General features: G+C 41.4%; 1 protein-coding gene across 7 annotated transcripts in view; it reads right to left on the reverse strand.

Moving 5' to 3' along the window:
- STAU2 (staufen double-stranded RNA binding protein 2) overlaps window positions 1-22,778 on the reverse strand; it is a 180,720-nt gene that overhangs the window by 82,426 nt on the left and 75,516 nt on the right. For 4 of the 7 annotated variants that reach the window (XM_048507531.1, XM_048507526.1, XM_048507528.1 and 1 more), the window contains exon 13: window positions 891-1,004. The exons of 2 other annotated variants lie outside the window; for them this stretch is intronic. In XM_048507531.1, the coding sequence (XP_048363488.1) occupies window positions 891-1,004 (114 nt within the window). Of the gene's footprint in view, window positions 1-890; window positions 1,005-19,749; window positions 22,645-22,778 lie in introns of those variants that run through there. One more of the 7 variants, XM_048507530.1, reaches the window with a different exon arrangement.

Raw genomic sequence — 22,778 nt, forward strand, 5'->3', positions numbered from 1 at the left:
CCCACTGTGAGATGCTATTTTTTTTCTGCACTGCAACTGGCTTTCCAGGTCTTCCTTGTCTAGCCGTGGTAGCGGTAAGAGAACTGAGGGAATAGAACTCATCCCCTTCCCACCACATGATCATCTGGATGAAAATCTCCCTTCCCAAGGGGAGTGGGAGTGAGTGCTCTCCAGAGCTGCAGAGCAGACAGAAAGCGTGTAAATCTAATGGACAGGCTTCTTGGATGGCTCTTTTGCAGATGGGGTCGCCTACTTCACAACTTCCTACACTGCCAACAATTTTTCATGATGCCGCCTTGAGCTTAGAAGCCCGATTAGTCCTGGTTTTTGTTGTAAACTGCTGCAGATCTAACAAGCTGCAACAATGTGTCCTTCACCAAGACACAGCAAACACAGCGTGGGTTCGTCTGTGCGAGACACCTTCGCACCCCACTCCTCACACTTCTTGAATAATTCCTGCTGAGCCATGCCTATCAGTCTGCAAACCAACACCAAACTAGGAGTGGAGAAACTTGACAGACTAAAAAACAGAGTGAAGCTCTAAAGAACTCTTCCCAATGTGGGGAAAAGGAACTGAGGGTAGAGAGTGTCGGGCCATTGGTCAAATATGCATTGAGAGGGAACATGCACGAGACCAATGGCTGCATGAGCGCCCTCTAGTGTTCAAGCTTTAGAATATGAGCAGTCCCAAAGTAGGGATATACAGAAGACCAATGATGAACCGAATAATCAAGACTGCCCTTCTGAATAACTTTTTTCATATTTTAATGACAACATTGGCATTTATTGCAGTGCACGCCGAAAGTATTAGTTTCTGGTATTATAAAATGCATTCAGATATAGTTGAAGATTAATACTTTATATATGAAAAGCAGCAGTTCTATTTATACCTGGTCATGGCTGGTTTCAGTGGAACTTCCGACACCATGAAAAGTCATTTGCAAAGGAGACAGTGTCAAACAGGTCATGCACTCTTTGCTGTTCTGTCTGTCGCTGTACTGTACCTATAACAGAAGAATTCATCATCTGTTAGAAAAAGCTACTCCAGAGAGCAATTCTAACAACAGATGCAAAAAGCGTCTGAAATAAAATCAGAGGACAGATTACACTGCTCCATCTTCACTTACCGAAAGGAAGACTAGAAGCTCTAATGATGGAATAAAGAATAAGCTATTCTAAAAAACTCATCAAAACACAATTACAGAAGAAGAAAAAATTCAACAGTGTTAGTCAATCTGTGGGAAACTATGTCCATCGATTTCTACAAGTGAAATTAGAGTTCTGTTTTGCAACTATTTTTCTGATTAGTCCCTTTGAGTGGGTTGCAGGGTTAATGGTTCTAAAACTGATCGGCTTCATTAAAATAACTTTTCCAGAAAATCTAACCATTGCCCCTACCTTAGACAAAAACAATCTGAAACACTTGAACAATCTACAGAATTAAAGCCATATGAATATAGTACAGAAGACGTGGAAACTGGAAAATAGGTAAGAGTTAATTGTAGGACAAAAAGATGGAAACAAAATCATACTGAACACTCCCTTGAGAGTTCAGATTTTGCTTGAAGATTTTGAGGGAGGAAGTTTCCCCCAAGCTGTTTTCCCTTTCCAATTCTTTGTGGGCCTCACTGTGTCACTGACAATACTCCAAACTTGTCTATCTGGGCTACCGAAGAGATCTCCTATCTATAACCCCCCCTCTTACACGTACTAGCTTAATTCTGAATAAAAACCTCATCTGATATTTGATATCTTCTATTTATCAACAACTAACAATACCATTTCTTTCAGGAACTTAGAACCATAGCATGTTGAAGACATAGTTCAAGTATTTAGTAGTTTTCTGTAACAAACTATATTATCAGATTATTATTTTTTTGCTGTTAAGGCATATCTGTCTTTTGGTGAAAAGTTTTCAAGGAAAGAAACATGCAGAGGTGGCTTGCCATTGCCTGCCTCAACGTCGTGATCTTGGTACTCCTTGGAAGTTGCTCATCCAATTACTGGCCAAGGTCGACCCAGTTTAGCTTCTGAGATATGATGAAATCAGGCTAGCCTGGGCTATCCAGGTAAGGATTATCGGGATACACAAGCATCCAAATTTGGCTACATCCTGCATGTGAAGCAGAACATTTACAAGTCTACCTGTCTGCTGACCAAGACTGTATTCCCCCAGTCTTCCTTAGAGGGGAAAAAAATAATCTATTGGGTTGAAAAAGCAGTCCAGAACCAGGTCTGAAATCAGATGAATCCAAATATCTATTTCATCCAAGAAAACATGAAGCTGAATGCCCACTACTATTTTAAGCATTTCACCAGGCCAATAATTATTCGAATTTTGAGAATACAAGGAAAATTTCTTAAAGAGGAATTAAATGCCTCTTTCCAATCAGCTGTGACCACAACTGCTAGAGTCTCAACAAACACAGTAAGCCAAGACAGGCAAAGACTGAAAATGAAAATGGTAAATTCCACACCTTTTAAGTATCATATCAAGCTGCAACAACAGACATTCATCTATACAAATCTGGTAAGACCACCTTCTAATGTCATTCTGGGACTGATCTACTATAACAATAGATTCCAAATCATGGCAGATAAGATAAATTTATTTGTGAAACACTGCTGTGCAATCCAGATCACATCACTGTGGTCAAACTGTAAAGCCCCTCAAGTATCCAGAAAAACTTCACTGAACTCTGTAGAGCAAATGCAATGGTGGTGGTAGGCATGCTATCACTACCATAGGATAGGCATATTACTACTATAAAGTTACCCCTTCCAATCTAAGACAGAACATCATCTCTCAAACTGTAACTGTGTGATGGCAGCAGCATGTGTTCTTGGCTACTAGACACCTGATTCTGGAATTCTTGTACTTAATGGACCACAAGCCCTGCCCCCCCTCCTCAGGGCTCATACTAGCCAACTGCTGAGGTTCCCAGGAATGTCACGCCTTTCTCTTCACATTTCACAAGGATTCCAGCTCTCAAAAGGCTGGTGGTGCTCAATTCTCCACGCCTAGATCTTGGGTTGTCATTCTCCACTCTTTCCTCCTTCTACATACTCCTTTGCTCCTCACTACTTTTAGAGCTCTGACTCACCTTTGTGTCTTTCCAAGCCCATTTTGTGCCTGTCCCATGTTGATTCTGCACAGCAGAAACTTGTTCACAAAGACAACCTAAGTAGGGTAAAAACCCTACCAAATACTAGCGCATTTAAAGTGGTATGTATGGTGGCTTCCCCAGAAGCTTTTCTAATAAGGCTGGCTTTCCTTTGCAAAGAAAAACACCACACCAGAAGCTAAAAATAAGAAGATTTGTAGGTGAAAGGTTTCCGCCATTACTGTTCTTAGGAAGTAGATTGTTATTATTTATTGCTACTGGCTGTAAATAATTAAAATTTATGTACTCTATTGGAAAATGTGTTAGCCTTCCATTAACTAGATACCAATGAGATTACAAAAAGCTAGTTTATATGAAGAAATTTTCCCACACCATGGCTTTGCTGCTCACAGTTTGAAAACACATTTCTGTCTGGTAAATGCTTTCTTCCTTTAACATTTATTAGCTTTAAAACTTATTTTAAAAGTCATGGGTGACACTGGAGTTCAGTATCCAACCCCTGAAACATACGCTGTATGATTCAAAGCATCAGCAGGAGTTTCAGAAGGCTAGACAGAAATAAACTAGTAATAAAATGCCCTGTGTCCTTCGATGCACAAATCTCATCATCTGACAGGCCTGTGCCATTTACTAAGGAAAAGAAAAAGAAGTCTCCTTTAAAATCTCTCTCTCTTTAAATAATATTTTTTCAAAACCCAAGGAGCTGCTACGAATGTCATGTGGTTCTATTTTTTAGCTAATGCGAGGCAGGTCTGGACACAGAAGAAACCTTTACAATTACTTGGTGTTGTCACAATTTTAGGGGGACTAATGGAGCAGCTCTCAACCCAAGAGATGAACCTGGATGGGTGGCAACCAGAAAGGTGTATGTGCTGGGACAGGTGAAATTGGTGCTGCGCCCATGACATGATGTCACTTCTAGCTATTTGCCTGGAGCGATGTTGCAACACAGGCATGTATGGCGCCTTTTTTTTTCCAACTTCAACAAGCAGTGAATCAGGAGGGTGGGAGTTCTCCCATTGAACCAGGAGACCTGGTCTCTCTGACCCCACAAACCTATGAAATGTACATGTCGGCCTTTCCTGAGTCTATCAAGTAAGGTCAGCACGTATCTTTGCACCTGAGCAGTACAGTAGATTATCACAGGCGTGTTTAGAGACTGTGAAATAAAAAGATAACAGTTTTTCAAGTGTGTCTATGTAAAGTGCTGTCAAGTTGCAGCTGATTTAGGGAACCCAGTAAGCAAGAGACTAACAGAGGTAGTTTGTAATTTCCTTCCTCTCCTCTACATAATGACCCAGATATTTCTAAGATGGTCTCCCATCCAGGGGTGGAGCTACCAGGAAGTGGGGGGTGCACGTTGCACCGGGCATGCACCTGGGAGGGAAATCGCCCTCACCCCCCACGACACCCCCGCCCCCTGTGGCATCCCCACACACTTACCTTAGTGAAACAGTGGAGGCTGGAGAAGCGGCCTGTTCTCTTCAGATTGAAAATGGCCTGGTGGAAACTACACTTCCCAGGAGACCATGCAAGCCCCAGGGTCTCATGGGAAGTGTAGTTCCCACCAGGCCCTTTTCAGCCTGAAGGGAACAGGCCGCTTTTCCAGGCTGAGCTAAGGTAAGGAAGGGTGGAGGGGCAGGGTGCCGCGGAGGGGGCGGAGTGGAAAATACAGAGTTTGCACTGGACGCACTCTGGCACAGCTATGCCTCTGCTCCCATCCAAGCACTAACCAGGGTTCTGAGATCTGATGAGATCAAGCGAGCCTGGGCCATTCAGGCCAGGTTTTTGATTTTTTTGTTAATTTAAGTTAAATCATAAAGATTTGAGTCAGTCTATTTGCTTTCTCCCAGACAAGTAGGTAAGTTGTTACACCTCAGATCCACCTAATACCTTGAACAGTACACATCATATAGTGTAAGTTCCTGTTTACGTGCCATAGATTTCCTAACATACTTCTCCAGCTCTGTCCCCTATCCTGCATGACATTTCAGAATCTATCACAATAAACACTGATCAAGATTTTTTAAAATTATACACTACTGACTTTGTTAATTATCACACAAAGTTCACAGACTCTGGCTACAAACCTGTGCATTTATCCATTCTTAAGGACATTCTTAATGTATTTCAATGAAAATGAAATAAGTTACAAGAACAGTGGAATGAAAATTAAAAAATAAGGACACCAAGACAAACTATTTACATGTCATGCGACTGTACAAAAAAACAAGCTAAGAAAAGAAGTACCATTCTGAATGGACTTCACATGACATTAAAATGGCTGTGTTTTTTTAAAAAAAAACTTGTTTCCTGCAACACTTGAGTTTCTTGATCTATGGCACAACTAAATATAGTGCTTTACTAATCTCAGTGGGGAGCTGGCTAAGTGCTTGCCCCCTGTGGAACAAATCTAAGGAGGACATGAAAAACACCCACATTTAAGTAAGACCCCTTGCTAGATCATTAAGCGCAGATAAAGGCCTGTGATATATAACACAATCATTGTGTCAAGAAAACATATGTTTGATTAGTACGCCTCAGGTTCATTAATCGCTGTGTCTACTTCACAGCTGTGGGCAGAGTTTCCATTGTAGCTACTGCACAGGGGGAAGATACTCAGCGGCTAAAAGACTGACAGCTCCATTCAATATTGGGAAACATTCAAAACATGTTCTCTTGAAGAATCTATAAAAGTCATTACTACGTGGCATAGGGCGTCTAACTACATGGAATGCAATTTCTATATCAGTTAGATGGGGAAAAAAGCCAAAGTAATGACAAGTTACTCTTTTAATATTGCTTGTTTTTTTTAACAAACAAAAGCCTTTAATGGCATATTAAAAACATTACAGCCATACTACTGCTCGTTAAAAATAATTCAGATGTGAAACTGAATTAATAGAGCTTGCATTCCTGGAGTAGCATTTCTTTCTTTGTGTGGAATAATATGCCATGTCATACCCACAAGGCTCCACAATTCCCAGGAGCCAGATCACCAGCCTAGAAATCTGTTTGATGAGGATATATGTACTCCTTTGAGGCGGTGGGGGCGGTGTTCCCTCTGGTGGAAATTGGTGCTTTCTTGTTAGAAGGATATTGACACTACGAAGGGAACCAATGAAAGACCTAAGAAAGATTCTTAAGTGTTAGGAAGTGCCACTGACAACCAAGATCAAGTTAATTCATGTCACAGTATTTCCTATTACTCGGTATGGATGTGAAAGCTGGATGAGGGAAAAAGTAGATTCCTTTGAAATGTGTTGTTGGAAGAGAGTGTTACAGATACTTTAAAAAAAAATTGATTCTAGATCAAATCAAACCTGAACTGTCCCTGGAAGCTAAAATGACTAAACTGAAGCTATCGTACTTGGGTCACCTAATGTGAAGACAGGATTCACTAGAAAAGACAATAACACTCAGAAAGGTTGGAGACAGCAAAAAGAAGAAGAGAGGAACGAACAAATTGCTATGGGTTGACTCTATAAAGGAAGCAACTGCCCTCAGTTTGCAAGACCTGAGCAAGACTCTTAAGGATAGGATGTTTGGGAGGACATTGATTCATAGGACTGCCATCAGTTGGAAGCGACTGGATGGTACTTAACACACACAGTGAGGCCTAAGCACTGCTACCACCACAACTGCATTGTCTTGGTTGGCACTCTGATGCTTAGACCTTTTATGGAAGGCCAAAGGGAAGGGCTGCCAGGGCCTGAAGAGGGTTTGGGGTTCACTCACTGAAGATGCAACAGTACAGCTTGATCTCAGTTAATGGAGCAGGAAAGTTACTTTCTGACTAATAGCCTGTAATATAATTCTGCCTAAGGGAAGAGGGCCCTTGGATATTAAACTGCATTCAGGTCCACTTTTGAAGTAAATTTGAGTGTGAACTGTCTCCAGATAATGATGCTTATATAATCTGGGCAGAGGGAAATCTGGATGAAGCCTTACCTATGAGAAAAAGAAATTCTCAAGGCTTTGGGCTTTTCTGTTTTTATGGAGTCAATAAATAAATCTTCTTTATTCCAGACATCAATTCCTTAAATGAATTAAATCTGGCCAATTTCTCAGATCTATGTGTCCCAAAGAAACCCAGTTTTCCCCATTGAGCTTGGCAGATATCAAAGAAATAAAAAGCAAGGTTTTTGGTTTTGTTTTTTAAAATCATGACCTTTTGAGACAGGGCCTGGTGATGCCATGTGTTGGGTGAAAAATGAGTCTGGCTCCTAGATCTAAAGAAAATGTGTTAAGGCCTGCCATCCCATCCCTGGAAGTTACATAAATCCTGTCAATGTGCCACAATGGATGTAAAAAGGAATTGACACAGATAAAATACAAAAAAAGTGCTGATGGTCCAAGACAGACATATGGCTCATGTGAACATATGAAGCTGCCACATACCGAGTCAGAAATTGTTCCTTCAGTGTTACCATTATCTATTCTGATTGACAGTGCTGTTCCCAAGGTCTCAGATAAAGGTCTTTCAATTCACCTAACATGTGATCATCTAATTAGAGATACCAGGGATTGAACCTGAGACTTTGTGTGTGCAAGGAAAGGCTATATAACTGATCCATGGTTGCACCGTAACCAGGAAACTTAAGCTATTTTTAATCTGAATATTAAAACAGGAACTTAAGCTATTTTTAATCTGAATATAGGTCATCAGGCTAACTGGTTCCTTGGAGTCTGCTAAACTAGGATCTGAAACTATGGCCCTTTCCACACGGCAATGGAAATGAACCTCCACCAGCATAAATTATGCCAGTGGAGGCTTGGGGACTGCTCGCACGGCAGCATGTGAGCAGCCCCACAGATCCGCCACACCAGAGAGGCGGCTCCGCATGGAACCGCTTCCAGTCCGTTGCCTCCACTGACATACCTGTCCAGTGTCGCTCTGAAGGGCTGCAGGGACCTGCCCATGCTGCCCTCCAACCTCCAGGGGTCGGAGAGCAGTGTGGGCGGGTGTCTTCAGCCTTCCAGAGAGGCACTGGACAGGCAGGTCAGTGGAGGTGACGGGAAAAGCAGTGTCTTCCCGCCGGTGCGGTTTGCACTGCACCGGGGGGAAGGCGCTGCTTTTCAAAAACCTCGCTCGATGAGCAAGGTTTAAAGCGGCAGCTTCACGCCGCTCCAGGGTAGCCAGGACGGTGCTGAGGCAAAGCAGCAGTGCTTTCTGTGCAAACGCTTCCCCAGGAACAGCGTTTTTGCCGTCCCTGGGGCACTGTATTCCGCCGGTGCGGAAAGAGCCTATGATTTGAAGTAGGTTTATTAAGCACAATTTATCCTAATTATGATTCTGTGTAACATACAAGCATATTGGAGTGACTAGTATCTGTCAAGGGGAAACCAACAACATCTGAGTGATTAGCAGTAAGGTAAAGTCTGGTTTCAGAAATTAATCCACAATAAGCCATAATTTTGTCTTATGTTGAAGCTAGACTGTAGATTACATGAGAAAAGTTAGCAGGAGTGGTGACATGAATTTCATATTAAAATAGAAATTAACATTAAACCCCTCTTATTAATGACAGAATAAAAGTATGAATTTGGGCATTGGAAAGTTTAGAAAACTTTGGAAATAGCTCCTCTTAGCACTTTAAAACATTTCTCATCACATAAATTTACCTAATAACATATGTTTACCATTCTTAGAATACTTTAAAAATATGGCTCAACCATGTTATGGCATGTATGAGGATGTGGTTGAAGACTGGATAACAGAAAACAATAGGACAATGCCAAAGCTCTAATCAAATGCAAACAAGCACTGAAAGATCACAACAGTATAAGAAGTAAATGTGTCATCTAGAAATGCATATAAATAGGGCAGTGGTGGGATTCAAATAATTTAACAACTGGTTGTTTTCAAGCACCATTTTAACAACTGGTTCTGCTGAAGTGGTGCGAACCTGCTGAATCCCATCACTGAAATAGGGGCTTTGTTATGCACACGGCCATATTTTCATTCATACTCGTTCTCCTAATAAGTTAGAAGGTGTGGATGTACTGACAGAATCTTAGTTTCATTTATATTTCAAATTTCACAGTCAAAGTAACCATAAACAAAATAAACAAATATCCAAAATATCTCAAGGGACTGTACTGAGCCTGTGCTTTATTGTAGGTCTAGTAACCCACAACAGTAGTTGAAAGTCTGACAATATTCTAGGCAAAAAGGGTTCTGATAAATAGTTATAGTAAGCTGTGTCAAATCTCTGTGAAGAATTGTTAAGCCTGGAGAATTCTCTCTCTATTTGAAATAACATTTTTATTTCTGCTGCAGTTAAAATATGCTTACACCTGCTATTAATTTTCTTCTTGGTTATCAGAACTGTTGTTGTTCGCCCACAGTGAGTAGAGAAAAAGTTATGTAGCATAAATGAATTTGGAAAGCAGAGTACAATTTGGAAACCAGTGGGTCAAAGGAGTAGATCAAGCCAAGTATGTTCTGAGAACAGCAGAAAGCTACAGCGGTAATTCGATTGTAGCTTTACAACATGATGCACAAAAAATAAGGCTATTTCCCATTATGCTAAACATTTTTAACATAATGTTGTTGCTTGTGATTATACCTTACAACCTTCTTTTCATCAGAAGCTCCTCACTGAGTGTCCTCACCCTGGAAATCCGGATTTCTCACTTCAAGTGGATTCATTCTAATGGCACATCCCCAACTTTGTATTCCCCATAATCCGTTTCTTGCTATTTCTCTTTGAAATGTACACTTCTCACCTCAAGCAGACCCATTTTAATGGCATTTCCTTTAACTCAACTTTCCTTGTAATCTATGTTGCTTGCTACTTTTGTGTTTCAAAATTTTTTAAAAAACCAGATTACAGCTGAATAACTAAGCACCAGCCTGCAAACTACTGAGCACGATGCCTGTGCAATTCTGTCTGTAATGACTTGAGCCTCCTAAAGTTTTGGCTTCATTCCAGTGCAAGGCTGGCATCTAACTTTATCAAAGATTTACTCAAAAGGAGCTTGGCAGGGAGCACAGGCAGCTTTGTTTAGTACTGGCTACATTACTTTGAGAGGTCCTGACAGCTTTGCTGCTATTTAGAAGCCAAACAAAAAACACATGAACTAGTTTTAAAAATACAATTTACATTTTTCCATGTATAAGGCTAGTGTGGCAAAACTTTAAGACTTAAACCCTATACTTGTCTTATTTGTACAGGATCCTGATATTTCTGTGTACCCAATCTTTCTTTTTTTCCCTTTCCCTTCAAATGCTTTTATAAATACCGGGATTTCATTCTTTCTGCAGAGTCAGCATCAGGTAGGAATATGATTACCAATACATGACGGTAGAGGCGGTATCACAAATCCTCTTGATTTTGAGACATTTTAGAAATCTTTCACTGTTGAAAATGAAAATGAGGCTATGTTCCTTTACTATACTTACACTGCGATTCTACAGAGAATCTGTGCCCATTGATTTCAGTGAGCTTAGACTGAAGAAACTGCATGGAATAGCACTGTTGGGACTGCAAATATATACATACTTACCTGGGAATAGGCCTCACTGAAGGTGGTAGATATTACACTATGGCTGTTCCTTTCTTCTAATATTATATTAATTTTTAAACTTTTTTGGGGGGGCGGCACTTGGTGGTTTTTTTGTTTTGCCTGTAAATCACCTCAAGCAGGTTTTCTAGAATGATCTACTGTGAAGATCATGCATCCACAGGTTATCCTTTTAAAGACTGATGAGACGCCCATCAATGGCTACAGGCCACAGTGAATAAAGAGACTTCCATATACAGAAGCAGCAAACCTCTGAATGATGGTGCTAAGAGGCTGCACAAGAGGAAGGCTTTATATTCTCCTTTTTTAGCCTTCCTGGGTGTCTGCTCCACCTCCAGCAATGCCCCCTTCCATACTGGTGCAGGGATTTGCCACTGCAGGGCCCAAGTGGCATGGAAGCGGTGGCACAGACACCGGCACAATACAAAAGCAGATCTTCATTTTGTGAGACAGATGTACAGTCTTCCACGCATTCATCAGAAGATACCTCAGAGCTATGCTCAGAACCAAGAACTATTTCCATGTTCTCCCTCAGACTCCACAGGTGATTCAACGTTGTGAAGTCTAGTCAGAACCAAATGGAAGCAGGCAGTAGGATCTGATGAGGCAGTTCCTAAGAAGCAAGATCCTTGCAAAGAACAGGTCAGGCACATTTACTTCATTCCAGCAGGTAAGATGGTGACATATAATACGAACAAAGTTGACAGGGTACGGATGGAAATGCTGGGGCCACAAAATTGTCACAGTTGGATCTGAATGTGCTAACCTTAGATCCATTGACACCAGTGGATCCAATGTAATTTCACCCTCAGAAAAAGAATGAGCAGGAAAAGTCAAGTACATTGAAGGAATTTTTGGAAGCTCAGGGAAGATCTTAGTGTTGGGCACAGGTTCTTAAGCTGGAACCTAGAAACAAACTTTTCTCTGCATTTGGTCTTGGATTTGGTCTTTCTGGCTGGCAGTTCCAAGAGCCATCTCAGAACCAAGGGAATGGAAAATTGGGACCAGTGACATTGTAGCTCAGAACAAGTTGCAGCTGAAACTGACACCAATGAAGGAGGTTTTGAAGATTGTTCCGAAGGGGTAGCTGATTTGGAGATCAAATTGTGGCAAAACTATCAAGTATTTGTCTGTCTCTCCTTTTTTTTAAAGAATAAATGCCTGAAACGCTGGCCAGGAAGAAGTTTATCTCACAGGTAAGGCTAATAATTAGAACAAATGAAATACAAGCTGAATGGAGGATTAAACCTCATCAGTTGCAAGGAAGGAACTGAGGGAAAGAAGGTACCCCCTCACTTGGGAGAACATGACTGTTTTAGCAAGAAAATGTGTCTCCACTGCTCTAGGGAAATGATATTTCACTATGGAGCAAATCTTTTTGTAGCAGGCCTGCTCAAGTGTAGTCCCAATATGGAACTGCACAAAAGATAGAAGATGAACTAATGATATCACAAGGCATTTTGCTGTTCTGATACACCAGATTACTGTGTCAACTGTATAACTTCCTACCAAGCTTCCTCCAATGTACAGGTGAACCTCTTAAAATCTTTTGCTAGATGTCCACAACTGTACACTTGGAGGTATTATGTCTCGGCTTTGTCACCTCTTTGCATGATAAGCCACATGCAAAGATCAGTTCCCAAAGTCTTCAGGCCAGTTTTCAGTACATGGGTGCCACTTCTCAGAAACAGCTAACTACAAGGACAAATAAAAGTTTGCGTCTGGAGTGCTAGTCATGCTGTGGATGTATATATTAATTGGCCATCAAAAGCTGTTGTGAAATTCTATGAAAATCCAGGCATGTTTTAAATGTGCGGAACAGACCTCATTCCCCAGTTTTGTCTTTGTGTAATTTCGGCTGTTCTATGTTTCTGCTATGCTAATATGCAGTGAGTAAGAAAAGAAAAATGGCAAGAAGAGTAACACAGAAACTAAGGGGGCACAGTTGTGCACTGGAATATGCTTAACTCTGTTGCCTTGTGGCCAATGTGGGCTTGTATTTCAGCAGCAAAAAATGTAAGAGCGAAGTGGGCCATTGCTTCACAATTCTGGAATGAATTATCACTTGATTATGCCAAAATAAACCTACAAGACATTTGCCCTCTTTTAACAATTAAGCTTTGTCTGTCCTCCCATTTTTAATTGACGAAGCAACACAGTCTCTTCTCACTAGCTCACTGTTCAGTATGATATTTCAATACTACTGTATCCCTACACAGACGTGTGCTTCAGACTGTGTTCTTCTGTCCCTGTTCCACCCAGGATGCCTGTGCAAAGGCCTTTTGAGCTTTGAACGGGAAGATGCATCAAAAGTAGCATTGGCTGTTGTGGCCAATGGACTGGTTGGTTTTGCTCCTAAGGTTCTAAGGTTTTGTTCTAACTGTGTCTATGGCTGGCATCTTCAGAGGCATGTCACAGTAAGATGTATTTCTCTTTGTGCCACATCTTACCATGACATGCCTCTGAAGTTGCCAGGCATATATGTGGGCAAAACATTAGGAGCAAAAACTATCAGGTCATGACCATACAGCCTGGAAAACCCACAACAGCCAACTGATTCTGGCCATGACAGCCTTCGAAAATACAAAACATAGGATTAGTTCACCACAAAACCAGAGTTTACTAAACATACATTCCAGCAGAATATACCAACCCAATCCCTAAATTCTACAGAAATATTTGTGTATGTCTTACAGATTACTCAATAACTTAGGAAAGTTATGCTAATTGTTCCCTTTACAATACTTTGGGTTTCAGGAGTCAGTGGCACCAATTTGTGCTGTATTCTGCATGAAGCTACTGTATCTTGACTGGTAAATAGCATCCATTCATGCACCTTTTAAAGTTAGACGAACAGTTTTGCTGAATATTCGTGTAGCTGGATCTCAAATTCATTCTTAATTGTGTTTAATTCTCTTAGGGTAAAGATGATAAAATACAACAGTAAGTTTTTATTGCAACTTTATTCAACAGTGTCTTATTCTGAACATTCAAGGAAAAAAGATTTACAGCCCAGTCCAGAACAGGCAGGCAGGAACAGCGCTGCTCCAGCACTGCCCCACTCTCTCCAAAGGGTTTTCCCGTGGTGTGGGAAGCCCCAAAAGTTTTTTTAAAAGAACGGCCAAGATCCTCCATAGTGGGGAATAGAGATAAACCACAAAAATCATGATGAGGCTCTGTTGGCAGCTCTGCCAGAGCACAGGGGTTAATAGGGCTTTGGAAGCTGACTAAGGTTGGCTCTGACCCTGTAATACCCCCCAGTCACGCTGGGGCACCATTGTGATCCGGCAAGCCTGGGCCAGGGAGGATGTTCTACATCAGGCACTGAGGAGCCTCGTTGTGACTGGTTGCTCGGTAGGTTGCCTCTTTGCCAGCGCATTTGCCTCTTGCGATGGCAGAAAGGACATTTCCACTGGTGCAGGGGTACGCTGGCTCCAGATGGGGATCCCCCTCCTGCTCAGATTGGATTGTCCAAGTCAGACGGTGGATAAAATCAGTAATTCTAAATCCTTTTAACTCAGGAAGTTGGTCATCCAGTTAGATGCTGTACAAGGAACTAATGCTTACTTTTCAGTATGCAGTCAAACCAACATATAACAATATGCACATGCAAACACACAAAGGTTAGTTTCATAACCAGCATAATGAATAGCATATTCTACCTGGGGACAGGAGAATGAACCTGTTATTTTACTGAAATGATAATGTCTATTAGCACTCAAAATCCTGATTTATGTATGAAGAAATTATTAGTCTGCAATTTCTCTAATGTAAAATTGTAAACTTGCTGACGCTATCACTCTCTAATACCATAGTAGTATAAAAGGTAAGTAGTGATCTGAGAAATGTGAACCAGATTGCAAATACATGGGCTTCAATCCAGTGATGTCCAAGCAGAAACACGAAAGGACCTAGCACAGTTCTGTTTATGTAAGATCTTGTGCAACACCTAGAATTTCCCTCCCTATATATCATAGTGCCTAGAAACTGGTTCCACAATATCTTGCGCAAAGGGAAATACAAGTGGGATAAAATAAGCCTGACTTGGCACAAGCAGCTACTGTGGTATTTTCCTTGTATTTCAGTTTGTGCAACACCTCTAGTGCAACTTGGATTTTTGAACTAGATCCAACCCATGAACATTATTTAGTTTTTCCTTATTCAGCTTGTAATTAGACTACCGTTACCAGCTGAATATTTGTCAATGTATACCATTTGTGCTGGAGGAGTCTACTTAAGGAGAGGACAACTGGCTCTCATGTAATCGTTCCTAAGATACACATGACTATTATCTCTCTATATAAAAATCTAAACGTGTGTTTGTCCCTGATGGTCTCCTTCAGAAGCTGCTGGACAGATCGCCCCCAAATTTTCACAGGACGTCCCTCCCTGTTGCGAGCAGGTAATTGAACCTTCAAATCACTGAAAGTCCATACCTGAGCCAGGTAAAACGTCTTTTTCCTGGTGCACCAGGCCATGAAGCTGGCTGTGTTTAACTGTCACCCTTAGAATGTTAGTGCAGCATGTCTGTGGCCTGAGGGGTTGGTATGCCCTTAGAATGTTTGCACAGATGGCTAGAGATGAGCAGTGAAAACAGTAAATAGGTAATACTGTTAGGTAATACCCCCATTTAAATGGGGGTGAAACACATACACACTTTGCCATGTGAGACGTCAGGTGGGGTCCCCCCCTTCAAATGCAGGTAACTTTCACTCTCTGTGCCTCACCCACTGCTACCACACAATACACACCCAGATCATCCTCACACACCTCACTCTGCCCTCCCTCACATCCAACCACCACTTACCCACGTCCTCACCCATGTTCGCCACAGCTCTCTTTTACTACAAGCGAGCTGGAGTTTGCCTTTTTCTTCTAAGAAAATCTGCGGGGTGGGGGCGAACCAACACTACTGGCTCTGCTTCTTTTGCATGTGACCCTTTAAGAACCCAGGGAGCTGGCCTCGATTTGAGCGCCTCACTACCCTGCCTCTGCTGCCTGACTGGGAGAGCCTGCTTGCCCCAGTTCTGCCTTACCCAAGCCAGGACTGTGCGTGTCAACCAGCCTCATGAACAGAGGAATTCACACTCTGGACAGTTCCGTTGTGGAATGGAAAGGGTTACCTTATACTAAAAAGACAAGACAGCACCATATAACGATGTGCATTGAAAAGGGAAAGAGGGATTCCATTTGACCACCCCAAAAGGCTACGCTGGGGATCATTGGACCTGGATGGACATCTGTGTGGGTTGCGGACTGTGATGAGAGGACAACTGCCACAGCAACGCGTGGCCGGGCCCCGCTAGTAAAGCATAAGAATGTAACTAAAAGATACACAAAGTACACTTTTTAGCAACTGAATTTTGATTACATGCAAAAATAAGGTTTTGAAGATGACTGTGAGGCTGTGAATCTTGTCCTGCCCTAGAATGAAATGGTGCGCAAGTTTACTGATCCTCAGTTCCTCCTTCACACGTGACATTAAACACAATGAGGCAATTATCAGCAACACGTACATGCCTTACAATGACATGAACAAAGATTACTTGAAACACACGAACACTATAATATGGAAACTTTGTAAACACATGGAAGTAGTTCTGCATGCCTTTTCTGTGAAGTTGATTTCTTACATGAATTTGTAAACTTGGTTGCAATGACAGTGTGAAAATGACTACAGCAACATGGCATCCAGTTCTTACAAACAGCTGGATATGTAGAGTTAAGTGCACACAGCTGCCTTTCCAAAAGCTACCATGTTACACTATGCACATATGGATTTAGTCTCAGATTCAAATAAGAGAATAGAAATCCACACATTTTATATTCAGAATGTTTCTAAATCTAGGACATTAGTAAATGGCAGGCTATATAACATATAGCATTCATTGTAATGTTCTTTCCAGATGAAAATAAATAAATTATTACTTGATAGTCTCTTATGTTTTTATGATGTGGAATGGTACTGTATAGCCCGATCTCATCAGATCTTGGTAGCTAAGCAGGGTTGGTACTTGTTTGGGAGACCTCCAAGGAGCCCCTTGCAAAGGAAGGTAATGACAAACCACCTGTGCTTTATTCTTCATCTCAAAAACTCTACGGAGCTGCCATAAATTGGTTCTCTCTTAATTTTAACTCCACAACTATCAAGGCTGAGTGTGTTGTGTGTGTGATTGGCTTGAAATCATCCAATCAGCACTATGGCAGAGCAGAAAGCAGAAATTATATCTTAACGGTCTGTCTCTTATTGCACAAGCAACTTTAGGAATTCCTGATGCTCAAATGGGAAGGGAAATTTGGGGGGGGGGCTGAATGACATATCTTGCTATGAAAACTGTACGATAGGACATACAGGAAAGACTGTTGCCTGGACTAGAAAAAGGTGGCAAATTTATTTAATAACTGCACAACAGAATGAAATTCAGTAGATGAAATTATTCTCCTTACACATTCAGTGATGGAAGGGAGGTATTGAACCCTTGCTTGTTGTGCATCTGTTGTGCATTGTCTATTTACATGGGGGTGACCTTATCTAAATGGGAAAATAAGCATTTCCCGTGAAATCTGTGAATGTTAACTTCTACTCTCCTGTAAATGACTGTATCTTGCAAAAATGCTGTCAGATTAGCTTTCTACCTGCTAAACTTCAGATATCAAATTCTGCAGTAAATAAACTGTACTAAAATTAACTCCCCACCCTGCACACATGCGGAACAGCACTACATTAGGGCCGTTTTACTCAGTACACATACCTGGTTCTCCACCACAGCAACTGAGACAAGACCCTCAAGCACTGGCAGTGCAACTGGGGCCAGTGACTCAAAAGAAAGCAATAGGCCAAGAACAACATTCAGTCTACTCCTTATTTTATTTGTCAGCACACTGACAAAGTTATGGTGAGATGGTGGAAACAGAGTCGACTGAAGATGAATCCATCTAAGACTGAGGTGGTTGGGCTGGGGGTTGTCAATTGCCAACTTTTCTGCTTACAGATTCTTTGTGAGAGATAATGACCCAAGTTGCCAAATTCTGCCTTGAGTGGGTCATAAAAGTGGCAGATTGAGAGTAAAGTTCGTACTATACAGCCAACGTTATTCTGTTATGCTCAAACCCACTCTTCTGATTTAATCTTACCATTTAATCATTATTATTATCACTGATAATCATATTTTATTTTTCCTACTATCTTTTTATTTCTGGAGCTGATTTTGTATTGAAATAAATATTGATTGACTGAATTAACAACAACAACAACAACATCTTCAGAGGTAGATGATTCACTTTTGGGAGGGGGGGAGGAGCCAAACCAAAAATATTTCCTAGCCTTGACAATCTTACTTTTAAAACAGAACTGAAGTTCACTGCAACTGTGCTGAAAACTCTCCCAGGAATATGGCTGTTTAATCATCTGAATCATCAACTGTTCTGGTACTTTGATCTTGATACTGTCTAGATCTTGATCTTGTCTTGATATTGTCTATAGCCAACTTAGGGACAGTCCAGCTAATTCTAGTTAAAGCTCTGCCTAATAAAGAACAGATAAGGCCATATTAACTGCCTAGATCATTCTGAGAGGCAGCTAGAATGTTTTAAAAATACATATGTGGAATGAATGTAAACAAAATCTCTGGAATATTTCATTATATTGTCCTTTTTAAATAATTTCTGTATGTTACAAAACAATGATCTAAATGGTATGTAATCATTAAAAATAGCTACCCTAATTTTATGCGCAGCTGATTTTATTTAATAGCTATTCTCCAAGCAAGTGGCTAAAAAAACCCCCAAACCCTCAGAGTTTACCCAAACTTAAACTGTAGGAATGCTTTATTCAGATACTTCAGCTTTTTGTTAAGTACTTGGTTTCATTAATTTGAACAGGATAAAAGCACAGCAACGCTGTTTTAATAACAGAGGCCCATGAACAATTTAATATGCTTTATTTTATATAGTGATCTCAACGGTTCTGAAATGTTTAGGGTTTGTAACACATGTGCGCTTTATATATGAAATGAATTCAGAACAATGTAAATTAAACGATCGGACATTTTAAGGGTATGTTATCTAACTGGAGATTCTCCAATAAAATGAATACATTCCCCCCTCCCCCTCCCTTTATTACAGTAACTAGCAGGGCACCCGAGCTTTGCTACACATACTTCATCACTTGCTCTCTATGAATATCGGGGTGACATTCAACATACTTCTTTACAGCCTGTTTGTGCACTTGGGGATGACATGCAGCATATTTCCTCACAGCCTGTCTGTGGACTGATGGGTTTCGCATATTTTGCAGCAGCTTCCTGTAGTTGTCTTTTTACAATGCAATGTGTTATTGCTCTCGTTCACCTGGTGGGCTCCAAAAGACGTCATGTGGAAGCAGACTTTGTATTTTCGGGATGCAGAAAGGAAGTGTTCTGCAATTGGATGCTGATGAGTGAGAAGGCTGTGAAGAGGTTCAGGGTAGGGTTGAAGGGCAGGGAGCTGGACTGTACTGCCACTGGAGCACATTCCTGGGGACTCATCCCGCCACTTCAGAGCACGACACCAAGCACAGGGTGATCAGAGGCCAAAAGCAATAAACTTGTCTCCACAGTAATCAATCTGATGTCCATATGCAAAACCCGACAAATGTTTAGTAGTCCAAGGTGATAGTGTGGCTTGCAATCTGTTTTGATAGTATTTGGCTGTAGCGGTGTTGTTAATGTGAGGGTGGGTGGAGGAGTACTTTTATACAGCCTGTCTGTTAACTTCAGGGTGACATGCAGCATATTTCTTCACAGCCTGTCTGTGGACTGATGGGTTTGTTTTCAAATAGGTTCACGTGCGTTGTGGAGGGCGGTGGTAGAGTGCAGTTGGTGAAGGACATGAAGCTGGTGGTGTTGAACTGTCACCCTTAGAATGTTCATGCAGCATGTCTGTGGACTGAGCGGTTGGTTTGCCCTTAGAATGTTCGCGCAGATGGCCAGAGATGAGCAGTTAAAACAGTAAATAGGTAATAAATCAAGTGAAAGTGAATATTTTGGGAAATCCTTTCTTAGTGAGCACCTGGAATACGTAAGGAACAGGTGTGCCAAATTTCACATGTGTGTGGCTTCGGTGGTTTTTGAGTTCTGTTGACAAGTCAGTCAGTGAATCAGTCAGTGGTATTTTGAGTTTATAGATAAAGATAAAGCCTGGGAGTCTTTTAGTATTTTTAAAAATTTTAAATAGACTGCTGGAGATCAAACAATCACCAATGAAAGACACAGATACATTTATAAGAAACAATTAGGAATTATTGTTCCGTAACACTTTTTAAACATCCATTCAGTGGAATTCACTGAAGTGCTTGCATGTTAAAAGTGACATTTTTATAACCAGTAAACCTACATGGTATAACTAACCTGTAAAGAAAAAGTCTTTTAAGACCTTGAACAGAAAGCGCTTTCTGTGGTGAAATGGTGAAGAGACCTGTGATAGGCACTTGACAGCCCACTAAGCCATTTCCCACAGAGATTCTGTTTAACACTCTGCCTGGTGCTCAGTGATCCAATACAGAGCTTCACACTCATTCCAAAAAACCCAGGCAGCCAAGGTATTAAACTGACCTAAACAAAAGGGCTGTGGGTAGAAAGCCAAAAACACCAGTTTCTTGATACATTGAGGCGAATTGGATGAGGGGAAATTAGAGAAAATATCTACTGAAGTTCATGTAGAATCAAGCATAATAAGCAACAACCTGGGTTAAGGGGAACAACGATTCTATTTTTCAAGCCAACCTGAGAAATGCCGGGGGAACATTTAGCAGAAGAATGCTGCAACAATCAGCACACAGTAATTGTATACTACAGCTAAGAAAGAAACTAACTTGAAGGGGAAAGTACTAATGAATTATGTTTTTGCTGCATAAAAGTAAAGCACTGATTTTTTTTAACCTGAGCATATGTGACAAGATTTAAAAGAAAAGAGACAGAAAAAAATGGAAACTATGAGGACTGAATTTGCCCTCAGCAGGATTTGTGTGAACCTCTTGCATGCAGTTTAATGGAGACACTCAGCATATACAGTTCTTCCTGGCAAGTTGGCTAGATTGGGGCAACATTTCCATTTTTGTCTTCCTATTATCAAGATGATCTGTGACTGTATATTGATTTAAGCCCTTGTATGCGTGAAAACTCTTCCTTCAGCAAACGGTGTCAGGTTCCTGTCTCCAACTCCAGTAGTTTGACCTCTACCATTTTGCTAGGTCTTCCCAGGCCTCAGAATGAGAAGGGGATTGCACCACCTTATTGATTCTCCTTTCCCCAGGACCACAGCTCTTGCCACTACAGAGCTGTGTCACCTCTCCCAGGAACCTGGGTTCAGAAGCCAGTGGGGAAAATAGGTGGAAACTCCTCTTTCCTTTTTGAGGCTTGGAAAACTTCCTAGGCTGTTTGGAGGACTGTTGATAAGGCTGTCTATATTGTAACTAACTGGTATAAGAGGTGATCTGCTATCTATAATATATCTGGAGGTGGAATTCCTGTTTTTGAAAATACCTTTGTTTAAAAGGTTGTAGCGCCTATGGGGTTATACCCAGGAACTGACCTGTATACATGTTCTTCCTTAAATGAATAAGAACTGTGTTAGTCTGTTCACTGAATAACATGTTGCCCTCAAAGGACAGGTCCTCCACCCTCGCTCATGTGTCATAGGCACAGTGGAGGCATGAAACCACGAGTGCCCACATAACACTATAGAAGAGCCCATGGTTCTGGTACACGTGTTAGCTACATGATTTGAGAGACTGAGCTTTCCTAATCTAAATCCCTCCATGTGGATAACAGTGGCCAGTTTCTTTTGGTCATCAGGAAAGAAGGTCCACCTACTGAGAAATCTTGTCCCATGGAAAGGCCTGATATCTACTCATGATTCCCAGGAAATTGGCAATATGAAAACCAAGAGAAGACAAAGAATACGTTTTTCTTCCTAAAGTGCCCAATTTATGACCTTCTCTGTTAACAGTAGAGGAATGAGTGCTTCTCCAATATCGGGACAGAGAGAGTCCATGATAATAGAGTCTGCCTGAGGGTGGTGAAATAGAAAAGGGCAATCATCAGGCTTTAGTCTACACAAGTTCTGCAACTTCTTTGTTGAAGAATAAGAAGGAGCTGCCATGAGCCATCTTTAGAAAATGTTTAACAACAGGGAGGGATACAGGCATATTGACCCTAGAATATAAAATATCCATCACTGGGTCAGCATCAGAAGGATCAGATATTCATAGTCCAAATTCAAGCCATTTGCAATTCTCATTAATTATTGAAGCGCTTGAGATCAGCTGATTGGAGAAATGGGCAATGAATTGTCCACTGGCTCTTCAGGAGAGGGTAATGAGTTATTCCTCCTCAGAATGAAGATGGTCAGTTTCTGACATGGAAAGATCAAACAATGGCTGATGATGTTAACCTCGAATGGCCTTTGGAGCTGGTTGGGAACTCTTCAACTTGGATGATGCTGTCAAAGCCCTCTCCTGTTTGGAAGGAGATGGATGGTAATGTTGGTAGCCTGGCCATGATCAGTAGATCACTCCTCTAACTGCTGATGCTGAGAGTCATATGATGCCAAGGGAAGCACATTGACAACATCATCAGCGAAGGTGACAGACTGTGCCTCACCAATTGAAAACACTGGAGTCAGAGAATGCCTGATCAGATCCGGCAATTAAGATTGGCGCTGAGGTTAATATAGTTGAGGCCGACGTTCTGGAATAGGAGGTCAAGACGATCTAGATATGCCCTCCCAGTGTTGTAATAAGGAGCAGCTTGAATGCCAGGCTGAAAAAACACTAGTTGCTGATTGGGAGACGATATAGGTAAAGCTTTCACATGGACACCACCATGGAGATTCTGCGACTGGTCTCTCTGGGGGCGATGAACTTCTCCATTTCTTAGTGGATGACACCTTATTATGAGCCTGCTTCAGTTTTGACTTCTTCCGGCTCTTCTTTGCTGGGGGTTTTGAGCCTCTGAAATAATAATTGGAGTAATTGGAGGAGCATTACCAAAGCTACCGATGTAACATGTGACCTTTGCCCAATTCTGTTGAGAAAGTCAGCACTGATTTTCCCCAGAGGAAAGCTTTGAACCTTGCAGCTTGTTC

The sequence above is a fragment of the Sphaerodactylus townsendi genome, linkage group LG09 (assembly GCF_021028975.2).
Source record: "Sphaerodactylus townsendi isolate TG3544 linkage group LG09, MPM_Stown_v2.3, whole genome shotgun sequence".
Lineage (NCBI taxonomy): Eukaryota > Metazoa > Chordata > Lepidosauria > Squamata > Sphaerodactylidae > Sphaerodactylus > Sphaerodactylus townsendi.